The sequence below is a fragment of the Oreochromis aureus genome, linkage group 12 (genome assembly GCF_013358895.1).
Source record: "Oreochromis aureus strain Israel breed Guangdong linkage group 12, ZZ_aureus, whole genome shotgun sequence".
NCBI lineage: Eukaryota > Metazoa > Chordata > Actinopteri > Cichliformes > Cichlidae > Oreochromis > Oreochromis aureus.
The window spans coordinates 1,959,348-1,982,614 of record NC_052953.1 but is presented as its reverse complement, the minus strand read 5'-3'; the positions used below and the strand labels follow the sequence as shown (position 1 = coordinate 1,982,614).

The 23,267-nt window shown below is 40.6% G+C and overlaps 1 protein-coding gene across 2 annotated transcripts; it reads right to left on the bottom strand.

The window, feature by feature from the left end:
* Positions 1–1,263: 1,263 nt before the first annotated feature.
* Positions 1,264–11,524, bottom strand: LOC116314362 (GTPase IMAP family member 8-like). Of its 2 annotated transcripts, none has more exons than XM_031732348.2 (6): positions 11,483–11,524; positions 9,704–9,756; positions 8,032–8,079; positions 6,593–7,207; positions 3,092–4,252; positions 1,264–3,003 (listed from the first exon to the last, which is right to left on the bottom strand). In XM_031732348.2, the coding sequence occupies exons 2-6, from the start codon at positions 9,720–9,722 to the stop codon at positions 1,442–1,444; spliced, it is 3,405 nt and encodes a 1,134-aa protein (XP_031588208.2). In that variant the 5' UTR covers positions 9,723–9,756; positions 11,483–11,524; the 3' UTR covers positions 1,264–1,441. The 2 variants fall into 2 exon arrangements, with proteins under 2 accessions (XP_031588208.2, XP_039476358.1); XM_039620424.1 differs by having other exon boundaries at positions 9,683–9,756; positions 11,483–11,500.
* Positions 11,525–23,267: the final 11,743 nt, after the last annotated feature.

Here is a 23,267-nt window from a genome sequence, read left to right as displayed (position 1 = left end):
AAACAACGATAGTATTCAGAAAGAAAACCAAACATTGCAGATATTTTTATCATAACTCTGGTTTTACGTGGCCGATCAACACAATTTAAAAACTGGTATAAAGTCCACACTTTTTTCCGTCAGTTGTTCCGTCTGTCCTGCTCACATCTCCAATGGTTGGACACGTTGTCATTGACGTGGCTTCAACCATGTCAGCCACGCTGCTTTGCTAGCTAAAACACCGGTGTCGGCACATATTTACTTTAATTTCAATTCAGGTTAGAATTTTTTTTGTGCGCAACGCAGATTTTCTCTGCGCAGAGACCGTGCCAACAGTGTGCATGAAAAATTAGAGGGAACATTGCTTGTAACGTAATACTGTAATCCGATTACTTTTTTCAAGTAACGTTTAAAGTAAGGGATTACTATTGCAAAAAAAGGTAATTAGATTACCGTTACTTTCCCGTAGGAATGCTGCACTACTGCATTACTAAAATTGTGATTTTTTTGCGAGAGTGTCTCATGACAGTGACGTAAGCGTGTGCGGCGTTTGTGACAACAGCTGTGTGCAGATCAACAATGGATAATATATCAGTGCAGCAGAGTATGAGCGTGCAGCGTTTAAAGCGTGGAAGTACTGACCTTACTTTGAGTTTGATTCCGTAAAAAGTGACAAAAACATTAGCGTCCGCTGTTCACTGCGTGGGAAGAAAACTTCTTTTTACAGCGAAAAAAACCCTAAACTTCTGAGCAAGCACAGAGTGCGCTACGACATAATTCACAGACAAACTCGCGGATTCTTCCACTGACATGATGGCTGCGGCACACCTGCACCAGGGTAAACCTCCGCCTACCCCAGTCCTGCTTTACAGGTGAAAATAGAGCAACAGGGCCGCTAGTCTTTGATTTTATTTATTTTCTGCTGTGTTTTACTTGCATCTATTTGAAAGAGTGAGTGTAAACACAAAAAAATATTTTATTTTATGTGCTGGAATGTGCAGAAAATAGGTTTAAATGTTAAACAAATTTCTTCCAGTCAGAGAATGTTGCATATAATTAAATTTTTGCTTGATGCATAAAGTTAAAAGATTAAAACTAATAAAATAAGTTTTAAAAAGAGACGTTTCCATTTGATTACATTTTGTATGATGGATTATGCAGAAAAAGTAGAATTGGGCTGAAAGATCTATCGCTTTATCACCTATTCAGGTTGTAAATCATGTTTTTAAAAAGCAACTAAGTAACTAATTACTTTTGAAAATAAGTAATCAGTAAAGTCACGGGATTACTTTTTGCGGGGAAGTAATCAGTAATTAGTTACTGATTACTTTTTTCAAGTAACTTGACCAACATTGGCCGTGATGAAAAAGCATGTGTAAAACATGCAGAACAACAAGTCTGCACATTTTTGATGTTTCTGTCCTCTAACAGTTAAAGAACAGCTGTAAAAGTGGATTTCACCTCATAAAATGCTGCAGGCCGACGCGTCCCTGATCTCTTCATTCAAGATTTCTTGCATTAACTCATTTAGTTGATCTTTATGCATTTCCTGGAGGTCTTCAATCTCCTCTTCATTTGTCACAGATCTCATTTCTTTTTCATGTTTTTGCATTAAATTCTTGATCTTTTTCAGGTTTTCAGTCTTTTTCGTCACACGTCTCACTAAGTCATACATTTCCTTTTCGTGTTCCTCCCTCTGAGCCATTAATTTCTCCATGTGTTTCTTCTGGAATTCATTAAACTCTTCAGCCTGCTTTCTGGCTTCCTCTTCATGTTTCTTCTTTAGATCATCCAGAGTTTTCTTATGAATTTCCTCCAATTCTTTTATTTCCTGTTCACGTCTTCTTTGATCCTCCTCTTTATTGATTTTTTCACATTTCAGCTTTTCGTTATAATCTTCCTGTAGTTTTTCAATTTTTTCTTTCTCTTCCTCTCGTCTTTTGTCTTCATCTTGTCGTTGTTTGTCCCACCATTCTTTCTGTTCTTTCTCCCACTCCTCTTGTTTTCTTCTCATCTCTTCTCTGGCTTCTTCCAGTTTTCTGTCGACATTTTCTTTTGCCTCTTTTTCTGACTGAATTTGTTTGTCCAGCTTTTCAAGTTCTTTTTCAAATTCTTGTCGACGTCTTTCTTCTTCAGCTTCTTTTTCCCTTTTCTCCTTTTCCCTGATTTCCTGTTCCTGCTTTCTCTTCTCTTCTTCTTCTCTAATATTATTCATCATTTTTTCTAGATCTTTTTCTCTCTGTATTCTCTCCTTTTCTCTCTCTTCATCCATTCTTTTCTTCATAGCCTCGATTTCTTCCTTACGTTTTCTTTCAAATTCTGCCTTTTGTTCCTGAATCTGTTCTTCCTTCTTCTTTAAAATCTTTTGCATCTCCTTCCTTATCGCAGTTTCAGCCTCTTGCAGCATCTCATTGGTGTAGAAGCTTCCTCCATTGTCCTTCACCATGGTGTCAATCTTTTTTATCAGCTCACTGACTTGTGTGCGGTTTTGTTTCTCAGAGTTATTGAACACATGGTATCTTCCTCCACAGTCAGAGATCAGCTTCTTAAAGGAACTGTGACATTTGTTCTTGATGTAATCATCAATAGACTCTCCCTGACGCTCCAGATCGTCTCCTCTGGTTAAAAGAACGATGGTGAACTTTTCAGAATTCTTCCCAAAGAATTTTTTGATTAGTTTCAGTGTCTCCTTCTCCTCTGCTGTGAATCTGCCAACCTGTATCACCACCAAGAAGACATGTGGTCCTGGAGCCAAAAGACTGACACATTTCACCAGCTCTTCTTGAACTTCATCATTGGTCAAAGTTGTGTCAAACAGACCAGGAGTGTCGACCACAACAACAGAACGACCGTCCACCTCACTCTTTGCTTTCTGACAGCATTGTGTGACCGACATTTGACTTGATTCAGCTTTAAACTCATCTCTTCCTAAAATGGTGTTTCCTGTAGAGCTCTTTCCACAGCCGGTCTTCCCAATCAGCACAATCCTGAGACAGTCTGAGTCCTGTTCTCCAACTTCATCAACTAAAACATGAAAACAATCAGAGTTAACACTTGTATACTGGATTAAAACTCTGGGTCATTGGAAAATATCACAATCTAAACTGCTTACCAGTGACAAGTTTTAAGACTTTCTCCATTTGTGCGTGTAAAAATGTTGTAGTTGTATAACAGCACAGTTGTCCTGTAGACTGACTAATTTTGTCAACAATCTCAAACATCTCTGGGAGCTGCTCTTTGTTCTTAACGTTAAGAACAACAGATCTTCCTCCACAGCTCTCACAGAGCTCTTGGATGTCTTCATTGTCCTTTAGAAAGTTAACAACAGTTGGATCTGTAGGATCTGAGTCCACAGTGAACAGAATCATGGTGAAGTCATTGACTCGAGAGCTGAATGTGTTCTGGATGGTCTCTAACTCTCCCTTGTCTTCATCAGTGAGGGGAGCCACAGGTAGGACCAGGATGAAGGCATGGACACCCTCAGGATCACAGAGGGAGATACACTTGAATGATTCCTCCATCACTGCCTCCTGAGGTTTTCCATACAGGGCAGGCAGCTCCACCAGGGAAACCCAACGTCCACACACCTCTCCCTGATGTTTAACACACTCTGATGAGTTGGAGACTGGATGAAGCTCAGTCTGACCTAAAATGGCCTTGGCTGCTGACGTCTTCCCTGCTCCTCTCCTCCCACACAGAACCAGGTTCAGACTGGACTTCAGATTGGGTTTAGCCTCTTCTTTTAACATGAGATATTTCCCCCAGTTTTCACTCACTATCTCATTCATTTCTTCCATCAACTCTGAATATTCTGTAGCAGAACAATTTTTTTCAAACCAGTTCTGTCTTTGATTGCAGTCTTCAATGAGTTTTTCCACTGAGTTATTGCCTTTCTCTTGTTTCTGTGTTATAATGACCATTGAGTGTTTAAGGGCATCTTGACCAAACAAGCTCAGGACCAAATTCAGAGTTTGTCTGTCCTCTTCAGTGAAATCAGAAGGTTTCACTAACAGCAGCAGAACGTTTGGTCCAGGAGGACAGAGACTCACACAGCTCTTCATCACTTCTAACAGAGTTTTCACAGACAGACTGAAGATGTCGGGGGTTTTGACCACTGTTAACAGTTTCCCTTTCCACTCTCCAGAGGCAGCGCGACATTGCTTTCCTCCAAGAACTTTAGGAATATTAAACTCTTTCTTTCTAATGATGATCTTTTCCAGGGATGATTTTTTGTCCTCACTTTTTCCAAACAGCATTATCCTGAGTTCATGTGCTGTAAAACAAAAAATGACAAAAGATAAAACTTGTCAATTACCTTTAAGATTGTGACACACACATTTTTATCACCCCAGTTTTACTACATTCTGTTACAGTGTTTGAAATATTAATAAGATCACCTGATTGGTTAAATACCAATGTTTACACCACCACCATTTACTTCTTTTTCTTAAAACAGCTGATGATTGCTCACGATAACAAGAAAACTGCAGATGCACTCTCTACTCACAGTGCACAACCAGTATCACCTTTTAATATTATCTGTGTCACGGATCCGGTTCTGGGGACTCGGGGTCCGTGGGCAGTGGGGACGATGACTATTATTATTAGTAGTAGTATTATCATTATTAGGATTATTGTCTTTATTATTATTATTTGGTGTGTCGTCTGCACTGCCTCTGATCTCTGTCCTCATCTGTATGTAGGCAGGTTTGTGTGTGTTTGTGTGTTGCTGTTTTCTGTGGCCAAGTTACAGGCATCTTCAGGCCTGAGGGGCGTGGCCTGGCTTGAGGACTGGCCACACCCGAAGCCCTTGCCACACACCTGCTCCTCATCTGGGCTCGTTGGGGGAGCTATTTAGAGGAGTGATGGCGCTTCCACCGACGCTGGATTATTGTGTTTGACTTCACGTCAGTCTTCAAACATAGTCAGAGAGTGTGAGTGTATGCCTGCTGGGATAAGGTGTGTAACGACTGCCTCTATTGTTTTCCCCCAGGAGGAATGTGGGACGAGAAGGAGCAGTGAGCACAGGGAGTGCAGGGACACTGGAGCAGAGAGCACTACACTAGGACTTTTCTGGGAGGAAGACACAACACGGGAGTCTGGGAAACTGGGGAATTTATTGTTGTTTACTTCACCACCTCTGTAAATAAACACTGTTGCACTGAAGAGTCCGGCGTTTGGGTCCTGTTTCCCCACCTCCCCACGGTCTGCCAACACAGACCGTGACAATCTGCCCCTCTGTGAATCGCTGCCTTATTGTGGTGGAGGGGCTTGTGTGTTCCAGGGATCCCAGGGGCTATGTTGTTGGGGGGCTTTTGCCACCTGGTTGTGTGTCCCATCACAAATTGGTCCTGGGCGAGGGACCAGACACTAAGCAATTTAGAAGGCCCTTATGAGTACCAGAAGGGAACAGTTTACCCTGTCAGGCATCCGGTTGGATGCCTGACAGGGTGGATGAGGTTTGCCCTGAGTTCGTGAAGGCTCTGGGTGTTGTAGGGCTGTCTTGGTTGACACACCTCTACAGGATCTCATTAAGAGCCTTTAGATTGGTAAGCCAGGGTGGCGTAAAAGTGTAAAGTGTGTAAAGTGTGTTGTGTTAGTCCCCGAAGGGAAATTACTCCTCTGCATTTAACCCATTCACCCAGTGAAGCAGTGGGCAGCCACCAATGCAGCGCCCGGGGAGCAGTGTGTAGGGACGGTACCTTGCTCAGGGGTACCTCAGGGTAGCCGTTCAGTGGAGTCGAACCCCCGACCTTCCGATCATGGGGCAGACACTCTACCTACTGAGCTATCCCTGCCCTGGCGGTTCTTATCCTCAAGAAGGTGGACACAAGAGGGTGCTCCAACTACACGGGGATCACATTCCTCAACCTCTCCAGGAAAGTCTATTCCACGAGGATGGAAAGGAAAGTCCATGCTTTAGTCAAAACTCGGATACAGAAGGAACAATGTGGTTGTAGTCCAAATTGTGGAACACTGGACCAGCTCTTTAGCTAACAGAGATATTTGAGGGTCCATGGAAGTTTGCCCAACTAGTCTACATGTGTTTTGTGGATTTGACCGTGTCCCTCAGAGTATTCTGTGAGAAGTTCTTTACAGGTATGGAGTGTTTCACCTGTTGCAGCAAGCCATTTGATTCTTCTACAACCATTGCTAGAGCTGGGTCCACACTGCTGGCAACAAGTCAGACTCCTGGTGGGTGTTGGACTCCAGCAGGACTGCCCATTGTCACTAATTCTGTTCATTATTTTTATGGACAGAATTTCTAGGTGCAGACAGTGGTGGAAGGCTTCCACTTTGTTGGCGTCAGAAATTCGTCTCTGCTTATTTTTTTTTCAGATGATGTGTTTCTCATCAGTTTGGCTCATCAGGTGGTGTCCTCCAGCTCACACTGCAACAGTTCACAGCCAAGTGTGAAGTGGCGAGAATGAAAATCAGCACCTCTAAATCAAAGGCCATGGTCCTCAGTTGGAAGAGGGTCTCCACCTTCTTTCAAACTGGAATCCTTCAAACCTGAACTGAAGTTGGAAAGTTCACAGCTAGATGCAGATGATCTGAACTTAAACCTGACCATCACATTATACTGTACAAAAAATACTGTTCCTAGACTCACCACCCCTTATAGGATCCAAGTTGGCAGGGACTTTTTCTTCCTCATCTTGACTGGGTGAAACCGATGTTTCCTCACTGGAAACATCCTCCCTCATGCTCTTCTTCACCACTGTATCTATGGCTGCTAACAGCTGCTCTCGTTCCAGGTTCTTCTGCCACAACAATTTTTCTCTACATTTCTTGATTATGTCTCCTAACTGTGGATGCTGCAGATACTTTTCAATGGAACTTGAACTCTTGTCTTTGGGCATTATCAGAACCAGTGAACGATCAAATGATGGATCACCAAAGAGTTCAAGGACCATTTGTAGCCTCTGTCTGTGATCCTCAGTGAAGTCTGCAGGCTGGAGGACCAGCAGAAACACATGAGGTCCAGGAGCAGAGAGTCTCACACAGTTTTCAACTTGTTTCGTCAGATCTTCTGGGGAGATTTTAGGAGACAGCAGATCTGGAGTGTTGATGAGATCGATTTCTTTCCCCTTCAGCTCTCTTTTGACTCGCAGACAGAGGTCTGCTTTATCGTCAGAGGTGAACACAGTCGCTCCGAGTATGAAGTTCCCCACTGAGCTCCTCTTAGACCAGCTGTTCCCCAGCAGAACGACCCTCAGCTCAGACACTGAAAAATAAGTTCAGTTACTGAAACACTGAGTTTATTTTAAAAACGTTTTTAATTTATTCATGTATTTTTCGTAGAAACATAATATTCATGTCTCATTCTGTGGTCTTTTTAACCACATTTTCTTCTTCTTTTTTAAAAGAAATGAAACGATTATGCTCTTCAGTCCAAAACAGCTTTTTAAACATGTAGGAAACAAACGTTTGTCCGTTAATGTCTAATTAGATGTATATATTGCTAATAATTTAGATTTCAATTGTTACTGATAAGGAAACACTTAAAATAATGGGGAATTTCACTTTACTTCAAAATCACATTTTAGTGTAATTTTCATGGTTAATTAGTGTTTTCCTACTTAATTAGTTTCTGCTGTTGCTTTAATCCACTGTAATAAAGCCCATGGTGGGCAGTCGGACCGCTGCAGTGTGGAGGCTGTAAATAGATTATTTGGATGGATTATTTCAACTGTAAATGGACTCGTGTGCAGATTCACTACCAACTAGTGATTTCCACGGTCACTGACCATTTTTACTCAGTTTCTTCATAAAATATAATATATATATAATATTTAAAATATAATATGTGAACAAAACAGAAATATACACCTTCATTTAATCTTCATTTAATCACTTTTTTCCATTCAATCCATTAAAGATTTTGACCTGTAACTACTGGACTCATGAGCAGGAAATCAGGCTGCAGGATTTAATAGATGATTCGTTCTCTTTTTAAATCAGAAAGTTCCTGGCATAACATTTCATACCTCTAATCCACCAGTTTCTCTTATTTTATTCATGATATGAAATGTTGTTAGTTTGACTTACAGTCCTCAAACTCTGAGCTGCTGTGTTCTGGTTTGTTGAAATCATCATCTGCAAAAATACAGAAACATGAATCAGTGTGCTCCAATTTACAATTTCAGCCTGAAAACACAAGAATTTATGAATGCTACGTGAATAAAGTTTTTAAATATAAAAATTTCACAGTCTAAGAAAAATAAGTTTAGTGTGTTAGCTGCTCTGGCATCTCCTTTACACCGACAGTTTCAACACATACGGATCAATATTTAACCCAAGCTGTCAGACACTGCTTACATCAGTACAAAACGAAAAATGATTCAAATTAAATCATCAATCATCATATTTCAATCAAATCATTAAATGTTATTTCTCCCTAAAATCATTTATGTTCCGTGAAGATAAGTAAATACACACTGTGTGTGTGTGTGTGTGTGTGTGTGTGTGTGTGTGTGTGTGTGTACATAATCATATACCGCGTGTCCCAAAACTCCCCGTTCACTTCCTTCTTTCGTTGCTTGGGCATCAGCGTGTGAAAGCTTAGACTTTACAGTTCTTGTAAGACGATCACTCGCCTGGCTCGCCAACACTGAAGTGTTGTTTTTCAGTCCCTGACTGCAGTTCAATGTGAGTTTGAGAAATTTATTGACGTCACATTGCTGCAGTGCATAACACAATTAACAGAATCCATAGTAAGTTTCTTAAAACAGGATTTGTTTTTGACAAATGAAGCAGCAGAAGGCTGTTACTGATGAAAGCACCAAGCTCCTGGAGCAGGCGTTCATGCAAAGCCATCAAAGGTTCATCCGGAGGGCTGCACTCTAACTCAGCATCAACAAAAGCTCGATTCAGCAGATGCTTCAGAGAGGATAAAGCTCTGCCTGTACCAGCTTCAGGTTGTTCGAAAACTGAAAGCATAAAATTATAATGCTGAGTGTAAATGTGTGAATCACTCCTGCAACCTCCATCCCGGAAAAGTTCAGTGATGATTCTCTTCTCTCTGGTCGAAGCTGGTGGTTTAGTGTGCAGACTGGCCTGCAGCGAGGTCAGGGAAGGGATGCTGTAAAACCTCTGAGAGGTTCATGTCCCAAGATGGCTGAAAGCTGAGCTCATGAGGAGGTATACAGCTAATCTTCATGGTGTTGGAATGTGACGGCAAACCTAGCAAGTAAAACTGCAACAACTTCTTTGTTGATGATAAAATCATGAATAAACTCAGTTTGTTGTGTAATTTGTAGGAACTTATTAGAGTATATAGAGACTCTTGGGACACCCTGTGAACACATTTAGAGTTCAAGCCAAGAGAAACTTTTTTTTTTATCATCAAATCACAACAAAAGTCGCCTGAAGGCATCTAACACATCAGGCTGACTAAGAAGTTAATGTTCTGTTTGATTGAAATGAAACCTTGAAATCATAAAGTTTCATTTGGCGCTGATGTTTGTGCTGAACATAAATGTTTTTTATGTTTGTTTTTCAGAGAAAATTAATTCAACAGAAAGTGGAAAAACACTCAACACATTAATTTTTCTGTTTACAAAACAGAGAATTATTATTATTATCATGATGTGTATTTTTTCTTCCAACAGGTGAACGGGTGTTAGAATCACAGTAAGTTACCAAAAGCCAACAGTGCCAACCAAGTTTCTCACTCCTGTCAGCAGGCTGCAGGTCTCACCTACAGTCTGTCTGGACTCACCAGGTGCTGCTGCTGCCATCACGTCACTGCTGAAAGTCCACCGACTGACTGACCTGGAGAGAGGAAAAGATGATTTTAAGCTCTCTTGTGCTAAACTTGCTTATACAGACACATGCACTATCATACAGTATGCCTTTGGATGAGCAGTGAATACTAAATACTTTAGACTGTGTCCCCACAACTCCAGAAAAACAATGGTCTGCACAGCTCAGATGCCAAGAACACAGTAAGCTGTTGTGCATCAATTATTTAATTATTATTTTGCATCTTTGATGTGTTTCTTTGGTCTGTTGTTCAGAATGATGCAGACAGTTAGCAAACGAAAGTTATTCTTCACAAGCACTGAAAACATTCATGCTAAAACTCTCCTCTGAAATCAAAATGAGCTTCTAAGCAGTCATTGTGTATTTTAGGTTTCCTGTCATTTGTTTCATTTTTGAGTATCACTGAACTTTTCTTCTGCTTTTGTTTGTGTGATCGTGAACAAGAAATTTGATGTGAGTAGTTTCACAGTCTGTTAAAACGATGAACTAAAATGACCTTGTCCAAAACTTTAGAGGTGGAGCTGAAAAACTACATAACAGAAATCACTGAAAGTGAAGAGAAATGCAGCAAGACAGCAAGAGCAAAGTAACTCTGACGTGAACGATCTGATTTCGGACAAAGTTTAAAAGATAAATGTTTGTATTTTAAGTGGATTCAGAAGGTTATTAACACACCTACACAGAGTGAGACCATCAAAGAGCCATTTAGAGAGGACTCAGAATTATCACAATAATTGATTTTATGAGCTAAAAATGAAAATTCAGACTGACTCAAACTTAAAAACATGTTATTACTAAACAATATTGGCGTTTTCTCAAAAATCAAAAGTGAACAGCATTGTATTAGCTCACTGAAACGCTCTTCTGGACTCAAACTAAGACCTTTGTTAATGTCACAGGTCACCGTACCAGCGTACATGTAACATGTAAATTTAAGGATCTCTTCACAGTAAAGAGATTCTTATCCACTTCAAAAGTGGACTTTATTAGTTTGTTTTCATGTTGCCACTCATTAAGTCAGTCATTCCATAAAAATACACAAAATGTTCAAGGACAGTTTAAGGTTTAATAAACATTTGCAAGCAGAGCTGTTTATCTAAGCAGCAGAGTGAACCAATCAGAGCCACAATAAGGACAGCTGCAAAAAAATTTGTACACTCAAAAATGGATTCTTATCCCTCACAAACATGCAGCAATAATTCTGAGTAAAATGCAGCTGAAATATGTAAAGTCAAAGGTTTATTGATTTAATAAATATTAAATATTAAGGACAATAATCCTGGTATAAGGTGAATGTATATCAATCTAGTACATTTCACCAGATTTAACTTTTTATAATGTTCTTATGTAACAAATTTACATTGATTAATTACCCAAAGTCAGAGTTTGGGGCATAAATATTATTTTTGAGTGTGTCCACATCTCTCAGCCAGTCAGGAAAAATGCAAATGAGGTGGAAAACCTGATCCAAATAAAATGAAGAAATGACAGAAACAAATTTAATGTCACAAATATTTTAATTTAACTAAAGAGGAGGAAGCGAGAGAGTCACAGCAGCAGCAGTGTTTGCAGCAGAAACACTAAAAAAGGCAAATAATTTAGATTCTATGAGAATAAAGAAGATAAACTACAAACTGACTGATCTCTATGAGTTTAAGGAGGTTGTGTGTGTGTGTGTGTGTGTGTGTGTGTGTGTGTGTGTGTGTGTGTGTGTGTGTGTGTGTGTGTGTGTTACCTGTTTGCCTCGATCCAACTTCACAGCTGAACACCTCTGCACGCTCTGAGACACAGCAGTGCTTCTTCTTTTGTGTGATTGTGTGTCTGATCACATGGTGTGCGTGCGGTGGGGGGTAGTAATGGTGATCATGTTTTCTGTACTGTTGCCTAAATAAAAACCTTTTTTCTCTGTAAATGTTAGTAATTATTTTTTTGTTTTGAAAACAAAACAGCAAATGAGAAATGTTCATAGAAAGAATAATTGATCATGAAGAACATTAATGAGGCCGAAGCTGAAGAAACACTTTTCTAAATAGAATCGACTAAAACAAAGATCAGAGGAAATAATAAAGAATATTTCAAACAATAATGATCTATACTTGAGACCTGAATATGTTTGTACACGTACATATTAAAGCAGGTAGCATTGTGAGGGTGTTTTCCTTTAAGAAATGAAATCATTATTTTTAAAGTGTACTTTGGTTTTACTCTGGTCGTCTTTGTCCAATATTTTATTTGTCCAAGTGTGACAAACATCACAAATCATGATGTATTAAATGCTTTTCACAGCACATCCACCCACTGGGTTTCAGGGGCAGCAGCAGGCTGCTCACCGCCTCCTCTGAAGAGCTCACCTGACATTTGTGATGGAAAATCTTCAAATGATCATCAGCAAATCAAAGTTTTCCTTTTGTTATTTATTGAAAGCAAACAAATCAAAATCATCAATATATAAAAGTGCATCATATCAGACTCAACAAAGACTGAAGCAGAAACAGTGCTACAGCACTTCTGTCACCCGCACGTCTGGATACGTCTCACTTCCTCCTGTTGACAGATGACACACCGTATGTGGTGAACAGTCCGCTGACTTTTCACCAAATAATAGAAGTGGTTTCTTTCTTACCGTAATGTTTCCACCTACAACTTCCTCTTTACCACAGGTATGTTACAGTAAACAAAATACATCAAACCTAATAAAAAACAATATCACAGAGAAACTATATTAATCCTGGAGGGAAATGTAGTTGTCATAACAGCAATAATATTCCTGACAACAAAGCAAATTTATAAAATGAAGCATAGAAATAGAAACATGTAGCCTCCACCTTCATCCCTAACACTCAGCAGGCTGGATCGTGTTAAAGGAACTTGAGAAGTCAAAGATCAATATACAAACTGTGGTGCTGGATCAATGCAGGGAGGAATAAACTCTCAGCATGCAGCAGATGTATAACTGCATCATCCACCCCAAATGAGGCTGGTATGCGAACCACAGAGGGTCATGACCTTCATGATACCAGAGATCAGTGCTACAGGCCTGCAGTCATTCAGTGCCACTGGGTGGGTCTCAGGCAGTGAGGAGCAGGCTCAGGCTACATCCACACTAGCCGGTATAATACCCTCCGCTATCTGAGTTTAATTGGTCACATGACTGCATCATATGACTAACATGCATCATCGTTTCAGAAAGTCTCCATTTTCGCTGTCCAGACCGCGACGCGAAAGCACCGTTTTCAAATGTATGCGTTTTCCATCAGTGAAAACGCCATCTTGGTGTGGACGGGAGAAAACGATGTGTTTTCAAATGAAAACACATTAGTGTGGACGTAGCCTCAGGTTGTAGAGGTGGTGCTGTAGTTCTCCACACAGCCTTCAGCACTCTGGGGCCGATGTCGTCAGGTTTAGCTGGTTTGCCCTTTTTGAGCTTTTCAACTATCTTCTCACCTGAGTGGGCGTGCTGGCTGGTCTGACTAACCGGGGGCGTGGTGGTATTTGGGGCTGTGATACAGGGTGGCATGGAGGGGGATGGAGGTCAGAGTGATGGGGGTTTGCTGGAGGAATTTGGAGGTCTCACAGGAGTACAGATGGTGTGATCTGATGATGTTTGAGCAGGAGGAGGCGGAGTTAAACCTGTTGTTTTAACTCGTTTGCTCTATGCATATCCCCCACAGTTTCACCCCCACCTTCAGTGATTTTTCTCAGCCCTTTCCTCACGTCCCTGTAATCTCTGCTCCAACTTCCTTCTGTAGTATCAAGTCTTTGTAAAACCAAGTAGTTTTAAAATCTTCAAAAACTAAGAAAGCAGAGACACTGCTCTGTAATTGAATACATTTTATTTCCATATTTGTATATAAGTTTTCTGTCTTATTTATATACTGTTATTTACTTATGGTCTATATTATTCTTATAAATATGCCTGTGTTTGAAGGACTGACTGCAGACTCTTATGTTATTTAACCATGTCATGTATTTCATTTCTATTAACTCCTCTAATTAAAGGGGAACGATGGCCAGTGATTTATACCCTCCTTTCTTGTTCTTTGCATCCCCAGCTGGTCGTAGCAGATGCCCGCCCCTCTCGCAGCCTGGTTCTGCCAGAGGTTTCCTCCTCCTAAAAGTGAGGTTTTCCTTCCCACTGTCACCAACTGATTGCTCAAATGTGATCATCTGATTCTTGGATTTTTTTCTTACAAGATAAAGTGTTTTGAGGTGACTGTTGCTGTGAATTGGAGCTTTCTAAATTAAATTAATTGAATTTCTCTTTGGGAGCACAATGATTAAAAACAAAAGAAAAGCAGTGCACATCCAACTCTAAGTGCATCTTATCAAAGCCAGGCTACTTCCTTCACACACCCATCCCACATGTGGCTATGGCTCATGTCCTCATGATCACAGCGTGCACCACACAACAGAAGTGGTTTCTTTCTTACAGTAATGTTTTCACCCACAGCTTCCTGTTTAACACAGGTATGAAATGTCAAATGTTTTGTGTACATGTTTAGTCTACAACACAATACAAAAGACATAAAACCCATTGTTTCTACTGTGCAGCAACAACAGTGCATAAACGTCTTTGAGCTGAGGAGAGCAGCAGCTCAACTTCTGGGAGAGGATTGTTGTCCCATCCTTGTCTAATGCAGTTTAGCATCATCCTGCTGAAACATGAAGGACTTCCCTTAAAATACTTTTCTAGATGGGAGCATATACTGCTCTAAAAGCTGTAGATACCTTTCAGTATTGACGGTGACTTTCCAGACGTGTACGCTACCAATCCCATAGACGCAGACTCCCCCTCATACCATCAGAGATGCGGGCTTTGAACTGAGCACTGATAAAATGCTCTGATCCTTGATTCTCTTTAATACTGCGCAAAATCACAAAAACAGTCACCTAAAGGCGCTTTATATTGTAAGGTAGACCCTACAATAATAAAAAGCACACTGACAAAACCCAACAATCATATGACCCCCTATGAGCAAGCACTTTGATGACAGTGGGAAGGAAAAACTCCCTTTTAACGGGAAGAAACCTCCGGCAGAACCAGGCTCAGGGAGGGGCGGGGCCATCTGCTGCGATTGGTTGGGGTGAGAGAAGGAAGACAGGATAACAGGCAGTGTTGGGGAGTAACAGAATACATGTACCGCCGTTACGTATTTAAAATACAAAATATGAGTAACTGTATTCCGTTACAGTTACCGTTTAAAAAGGTGGTATTCAGAATACAGTTACTTTGTTGAAATACATGGATTACACGGTGGTATTTTCCTGTTTCATATGTTAGGCTTTTTTTTTATGTTTTTTTAATAATTATTATTCAAAAAATGATTTATGAATTTATGAAGGCAATAGGCAGAGTGTTACAGGCATAGCCCTAAAGAATGTAGCCTCATGGGTAGGGATGGGTATGGAAACCCGGTTCTTGTTGAGAACCGGTTCCCACTGTTTCAATTCCTTGGAATCGTTTGACATTTTTACAAACGCTTCCCTTATCGATTCCAGTCGCCCCGAAAGACGTCACCATGTTGCGGAGCGTCGTTTACCTGGCAGGAAACATGGCGGCTCAAACGCTCAAAAGTTTGGTCATACTTTACGAGAACGGATGACAACTTGCAAAGTAGATGTTTCATTTAAGGGAGGAAACACTACGAATATGCAAAAGCATTTGCTCACAAAACACGCGATGACTTTAAATGAATGTCGTGTTTTTAATTTTGCTCCGGACTCGTGAATCTCAACCCAGCAGCAGCGGTAACGTTTGCACGTCCTCTCCCGTTAATGCGGCAGGTAAATAATCAACTAACAGCGCATGTTATGTTAGCGCGATCTGCCTTATTACAAAACCTGCCATTACTGTGCATTTAGGTGACCATGATGAGACAGACAGAGTCTGGCTGGCTCAGATGCTGGCAGTTCTCGCTGCAGTCTACCGGTAGCGTCTCCTTTCAGGCCAGGATGAATGTCACCGAGCAGTGACTAAGTTTGTGGTCAAAGGCTTGCACCCATTTGCCACAGCAGATGCCCCCGATTTTCGGTAAGTGAATGTGTTTAATTGTAGGCAGGGACATTACTGGATATTCTTGTGTAATTGCTACAGAATAATTTATGTTATACTTTGTTATTGCTACAGAAGAATATTTATTTTATTATTTTACATTTACAATTTTTTTTCCTGGGGACCCTGTGACACCCCATTAAAGAGCCGTAGGCTGTGGATCTCTTAAGATCTCACTGTTGGGTTTGTAAGGCCATGTTACTCCTAAATTTCTATCTTGTTCAAAGAGAAGATATAAAACAAAGTTCTAAGCTAATCGACCTTAGTGTTCTCCTTTTTTAAAAAGAATCGATAAGAGAATCGATAAAGAATCGAATTGTTAAACAGAATCGAAAATGGAATCGGAATCGTGAAAATCTTATCAATACCCATCCCTACTCATGGGCAGTGTAGTCCGTGCTGCAGGGTGAATGGACTGCCATACGCGGTATGTGTCTGTGAGCGAGGGAGGGAGAAAAAGGAGAGTGGAAAAGTCCGAGCTGTCACCGAGCAGAAACGGGAGCTGGAAGCATGTAAATATAATAATAACCACAGCAGCCTGACGAGCCCAGTTGTAAGTAAGCTATTAAGACTCGACTGTACACTGTGTTCGTGTTTTCCTCTGAAACAATAAGCTCAGTTGGAGCAGCCTTTCAACGCCTCTCTCTGTCTCTCGCTAGCAAAGTTGACCCAGACAACAAAGTAAAGCTAGTTTTCAGCTACGAGCCCGACACGAACCCGATGTATTAGCCAGAGGTCCCTTTACTACGGTTCGGACCTGTTTTATATACACGCGGTATAGTTTTCTATACGAGATCACTGCAAAAAGTGCAGCCTTACCTAATGTCCACCTACTGTTCCTCATTTATATTAAGATTTAAACATCTAGCTGGTATTGGTATGGAGAGTGACCTTCAGTAACAGTAATAAATCACACAGCAATAGTGCATTCATGTATTTGTAAAAAGCATGATAATATATTAAGTAATCCAAAGTATTCAGAATACGTTACTGTCATTGAGTAACGTAATGGAATACGTTACAGAATACATTTTGGGGCATGTAATCTGTAATCTGTAGTGGAATACATTTTAAAAGTAACCTTCCCAACAATGGTTACAGACATGCTGTGGAAGAGAGACAGAGATTAATAACAGATATGATTCAATGCAGAGAGGTCTATTAACACATAGTGAGTGAGAAAGGTGACTGGAAAGGAAAAACTCAATGCATCATGGGAATCCCCGGCAGCCTACGTCTATTGCAGCATAACTAAGGGAGGATTCAGGGTCACCTGGTCCAGCCCTAACTATATGCTTTAGCAAAAAGGAAAGTTTGAAGCCTAATCTTGAAAGTAGAGATAGTGTCTGTCTCCTGAATCCAAACTGGAAGCTGGTTCCACAGAAGAGGGGCCTGAAAACTGAAGGCTCTGCCTCCCATTCTACTTTTAAATACTCTAGGAACAACAAGTAGGCCTGCAGTGCGAGAGCGAAGTGCTCTAATAGGGTGATATGGTACTACAAGGTCATTAAGATAAGATGGGGCCTGATTATTTAAGACCTTGTATGTGAGGAGCAGGATTTTGAATTCTGGATTTAACAGGAAGCCAGTATTGACTGAAACTCTTCAAATAAGCCATTCCTCTGCAGATGATCTGTTAGCTGTTTGACAACTACTCTTTCAAGGATGTTTGATATGAAAGGAAGGTTGGAGATTGGCCTATAATTAGCTAAGACAGCTGGGTCTAGAGATGCTTTTTGAGTAACAGTTTTGGTAACTACAGCCAGCTTGAAGGCCTGTGGTACATAGCCGATTATTAGAGATAAGTTGATCATATTATATTGTTTATATTTAAGCCAGTTAAGTCCATGTGGTGTGACTGAAACACGGCGGAACCACAGATTCTGTGTTAGAGTCATTTTATTTATTCTGGCTGCAGCTCTCGGCTGTCAGCCACACGTCACACCACAAAAACTAACTCACAACAACCCCAATTGCCCTTGTGTAGGTCAGCGGGGGTAATTGTGGATGCCGGGCAGGTGTGTCCGCCCTCCCTGCAAAGCACCACAGACCACGCCCACCACAGTCCAATAAGAAGTTGAATGCTGTGTTGAAGGTGTCATTTTTAGTATTCTACATGGATGTTAAAAGCTGTAGAAAACTACACAACTTTTGTAAATCACCCATAAAGCCAACCAAACCTCACGTTCAACACTGTGGGGATTGCACTCATATGCTTTTACCTTCTTTTGTAAATTTGGTCCTTTGTCCATTATGCACTTAATGACCTTTTCACTTACTGAAAGAAACGATGTGCTTTATTAGCACTGCTATTGAACTTGAAGGTAACTGCACTGTGGCTTAACAGTCTCAACTAAAAATCATACTGCTTCAATATTACTCCATGACAAATGGAATTCTGTCTGTTCCTGTTCTTTTATTTATGTTGTTTGTTTGGGTGTAGATGATTTACTGAAAAACTTCAATAGGTTTTAGGGCCCACAGAGGGCTAAAAGGCTAAAATACCACCCAAAAAGAGAATATGAAGAGACACCCAATACTGCCCCTTTTGGTCATACTTGAACACCATCTCTACATAAACAAATAAATACACTGGGCCCTGCTCAACACCCCTCACCAACACCAACTCCAGACTGAAATTTCTTCAGATCCCATCCAGGTAACTGGTCTTGTCTTGTCTGGACAAGATGCCTTTAATTTTCAATAGTTATCCTAACACTTAATAAAAGAAGATATAACAGTAAAAACAAAAAAAACCTCCTCAATCACGACAAACAAAAGCTGCACTTAATTACGTTTGGCAAAAAGTATTCTAAAAATTTATCAGTTGATGCAAAGACTGTGAGTGAAAACTGGGGACAGTATCTAATGTTAGAAGAAGAGGCTAAACCCAAGACACTGAAGTCCAGTCTGAACCTGGTTCTGTGTGGGAGGAGAGCAGCAGAGAAGACGTCAGCAGCCAAGGCCATTTTAGGTCAGACTGAGCTTCATTCAGTCTCCAGTGTTGATTTCTAAAACTGAAAAATTACTAGCATTTTTAGTTATTTTCCGGTGTTAGAAAATCAACAATGCTAAGTGTGAGTCGTTGTTAATGTTTAACACTAAGATACAGTTAAAAATATAACACTGTCAAAAGTGAACATTTAACAGTCAGAAGGCTGGACACACATAGACACTTTTCTAGTGTCAATTTAACACTACTGATTTTGTAGTGCAGATTTGATTTTCACCCATATCTGAACCAATGACTTGGTGGTGTTCCAGGGTAGGATAGCAAAGCCCTCTTTTCCTCTTTTTCCATGTAGAAGCTGGCCACAGTGGGTGAAACTGGGGAACCAGTGGCACACCCATGTTTCTGCCTGTAGAACTGACCCTTGTATGTGAAATAGGTAGAATTAAGACACAGTTCCAAAAGCAAACACACTCGGTCGATGCTGAGAGTGGTCCTGCTGCTGATTTCATTTATTGTGCAAATTTACTGTTTATAAGGTTGGGTTACCAAAAACGCCCAATGTATCAAATGCAATAAATAACATATGTAATAAACAACATGATATCACAAGGAAATGTGGATTTTGTTAGAAGGGTTAATGCCCCAGGGCAGCTGTGGCTACAACCGTAGCTTGCCTCCACCAGTGTATGAATGTGAGCGTGAATGAATAATGGCATTGTAAAGCGCTTTGGGTGCCTTGAAAAGCGCTATATAAATCCAATCCATTATTAATAAACATAAATCAGCTCCAAAAACAGAATTTTCTGGCTATTTTTGATGGGTTGGGTCTTACAGGGTCAGGAAGCAACCTCTTATTAACAAGTATAACAGCATTTACTCATTTTTTATTATTTAAACCGATTATATATTGTATAAAAAAAATGCTTTACAGCTTTTATTTACTCTGTTTATTAATTGTAGAAGAAGAATTTTTGTTTTATAATTAATGGCATAACTAAGGCTGATTTTACTTGTAGTAGTGTGGCTGTTGTTAAATAAAATAAACCATGTTAATCCACATTTGAATTTATGTGTTTCTTCATGTTACTGGGGGACACTGTCAAAGTGTAGCTTAGAATAATAACTCCATCTACACTGATGTATGTTTTCCTCTCCAGTAACATTACACAAAAACTTCAGTCAAGTTTCATAGAGCCTAGTGAAGAGCTCAGATATTCAAATAAGAAAACTACAGTCCATTATCACAGGTACATGTAGTGTCTGTCTTTATAATCTGGAGTCAGAGCTCAGGTCTTGTTGGAAGATGTGTTCTTTGAGGGCTCTTCTGGTTTAACTAATGCAACTCAATATATTTTACATTTCAACAAATCTATTTTGTCTGAAAATACTTTAAAAACTTTGTAGCCTGATGCTCTCAGTAATTTCTAAAGTAATGGTTCAGGTCAGTACTATAACAGTGAACAGCTTTAGTGAGCATTAATGTGCCACTTTCCTGTACAGAAGCAGAACGCCCAGGTTATCTTCCTTACCTGGCTCCACTTACCGTAACATTGGCAGTAGTGCTGGGCAATCACACAAAGGTTGTTGCAACATAAAGGCTTTGTGCTGTAAAAGCATGTCACAGGGTGTTTCTAACCACCAGGGGGCGGTGTAGGAATATTAATATATAAACACTGAGTCCACCATTATGAATATGATATTCTCAAGGTCTAAAGTCCTTCTGGCAGCAAGTCTTGGCAGTCAGGTCATCCCAAAAACCTCTGAGCACTTATTTTATGTAAATTGTATTAAATTTCAATGATCATCATCTCCAGTTTCCTCTGTATGTTTAATGGTTATTTCAGCAACCTTAGCTCATTTATTTCAAGTAATTGTTATTTCTGTTAGTATCCAGCAGCAGGATTTTTGGTAAAATCTTCTTCTTTTATCCTCTCTCTTCTTTACTTCTCTGTCCTTATTATTATTTTGGTAGCCTTTTGTCTCTTGTGCTTTGTATTATATATTTTGTCTGAACTGCCATCATTAATTTCAGATGTGTTCCCCACCTGTTTCCTGCATTACCGCTTGTATCTATTGTCTCGGTCTCTTCTCATCCTTCTAGCTCCAAGATACCCTTCGTAGTGTTTGTAGTCCTTGTGTTTATAATTCTAAGCATTTCCCTGAATTCCCTGTTTTCTGTAACTGGTTTTATATCACCTGGAAAATCAATATTAAAGCTTGCTTTGCATTCCGTTTGTGCCCATAAATAGGGCAATAAGACGATCTATACAGCTGTGGTTATCTTGGCTAATGAAGAGTTAACAATGGGTAGCGGGCTTTGAATGTCACGGTCCTGGGTCTGTGACCCAGTGTTTTCTGTTTTGTATTGTTAATCTTTGATTTCATGATGTATCTTTGTTTATTCTTACGTTTTTCGGTTCTGTTATATTGTACCTCCAAGTTCAGTCTATGTATTGGTGTGTGTCGTCATGTCTGATTACTCCCAGCTGTGCTCTCCTTCTGTGTCTCATGCCCTCGTTATCCCTCAGTGTATTTAAGCCTTGTGTTTTCCTCTGTTAGTTGCTGGTTTGTCTGCGTTGTCGCTCTCCGGCATCTGTGTTCATTCCCTGCTTCATTCTGTGTCTACAGCCTGCATCTCCCCGCTTTGCCATTTCAGGTCTGCGTTTTGTTAGCTTTCTCCAGTTTAGGTTTTGTTTAGTGTCCGTCTACTCCTTTCCCATTTCCGTTTATATTCCACTTCATGAATAAAATCACTCGCATCTCAGCTGCCTGCATCTTGGGTCCTACAACCCCACACATCTGCCTCAGCGGACGTGACATTGAAAGTGTACAGAGAATTGTTTTGAACTGTTTCAGTAAGACTCACCATGTTAAAACGTAGATGCTAATTTTGGAGTGTGTTGGAAATATGAAATAAATTGATGTGCACACAAAGTTGTCTTTGTAGGTTCATTTTCAAAGGGGTCAAACAACAATACAGAGCACAGCAGCAGCCGTTTGGCATTTTACTTAGACAAATAACAGGCATAAAATCATTTATAGAGACAAGTTATCTACCTGCTATGGCTACAAAATACAGTCAGAAAATTGTGTGCAAAGGAAAATTTGTACAGTTCACTGTATCTTGTTCAGAAAGATTTTATGGTGATAAAATCTGGTGCTTTCGTTTAGCCAGCTTGATTTGACACATAGAAGAGCAGAATCTGAATATGTCTGACTTTGGTCATTCATTGATACACAAGTATTTACAAATATGACACAAACATTTAGACCTATAAATCCAGATGGGCTCAGTCTAAGTCATTGCTTACAGAAAGCATACTGCTGCTTTGTTTGCAAGGCACAGACACCCTGGGTTCCAGCAAACAGGAGCAATAAAACAGAGAAAAAGGCAATAGCACTCCATTCCAGGGTGGAATGATTGACCAGCAGTTTCCAGTTCATGGCAGGCTTGAGCCTTGCCTCCCAAGATGCTAACTCCACCTCTAAGTGGAGCATCGGACTCCAGGTCCACTTTCTCCTCACCTGCTGTTAGGAGCCGGGTCATGGTTGTGTGGTGTTTTGTCTGTGTGTGTTTTGTGTCTTCTTTGTTGGCATAGGTAGGCGGGGAAGCGATTCACTGAACCTGGCACACCTGTTACTCATCAGACGCTTTCTTCAGAAGCGTTCTTTAGGAGCTGCCGACAGAGGTCTGGTGTTGGAGTATTGTCCTGTATTGAGTACCTGTAAACCTGCCCGCCTGCCTACTGGAGCCTGTGGATTATTTTCGCTGGTGACTGTACAGAGTTTTGTTTCCTCCCCAGGATTTAGTCTTTCTGTTTCTCCAGGTCGCCTCATGTGGTTCGTTACCTTCCGGAGGTTTTGGCAAACAGTACCAAGCTCTTCAACTCTCGGTAAAGTCTTGTTTATGTCTTTCTTGGTTTTTGGGCAAGACCCTCCTAATTCTCATGTTCCTCTTCTCTGCCAGTGTGTTTCTTCACCTGCACGTCCCGGCTCCGCGTTCCCATTCACATTCTGTTCTAAATAAACTGTCCATGAAAATTCGCCCTTCACTCTAAATAAATTTCCTTCATAGCAGCTCTGTGCCTCCGTGCGTTCTGCTCTCTGAGTCCACCCGCATTTCCCATAACACCTGCAGCTCATTGACAACAAACGGTGCGGCAGTATTTAATACCAGCTCAGACCTTCACTTCACCTTCACCTCTCCAACACCAACTTAAGAGAGTCCAGCTCCGTCCCCACAACATCACTAGCCTTCTAGATCAGTTTATTGAGTCGGTTGGCATCTGCGACCCTTAGCCCGCTACCCCAGCATGCAACAGCATAGAGGATAGCACTGACCACAACAGACTCTTAGATGGATGGATGTCACATCTCCGCATTTCAGCCATCCAATCAAGTCGCTGACATTTAATTATCCAATGTCCACCCGCACCTCATCTCTCCCTACCTGATATACACTGTAAAAAATGTTTGTGAAATTAACAGTAAAATTGTGTAAAATCTTGTAATCAA

What these genes read in the sequence shown, in the direction of transcription:
- LOC116314362 (XM_039620424.1), bottom strand. Translation starts at nt 9,722, where the DNA reads ATGGCAGCAGCAGCACCTGGTGAGTCCAGACAGACTGTAG. An exon ending in TGAGTCCAGACAGACTGTAG is followed by an intron (nt 8,080 to 9,682) that starts GTGAGACCTGCA and finishes GTATTTTTGCAG; the next exon opens with ATGATGATTTCAACAAACCA. An exon ending in AGTCTTAAAACTTGTCACTG is followed by an intron (nt 3,004 to 3,091) that starts GTAAGCAGTTTA and finishes TTCATGTTTTAG; the next exon opens with TTGATGAAGTTGGAGAACAG.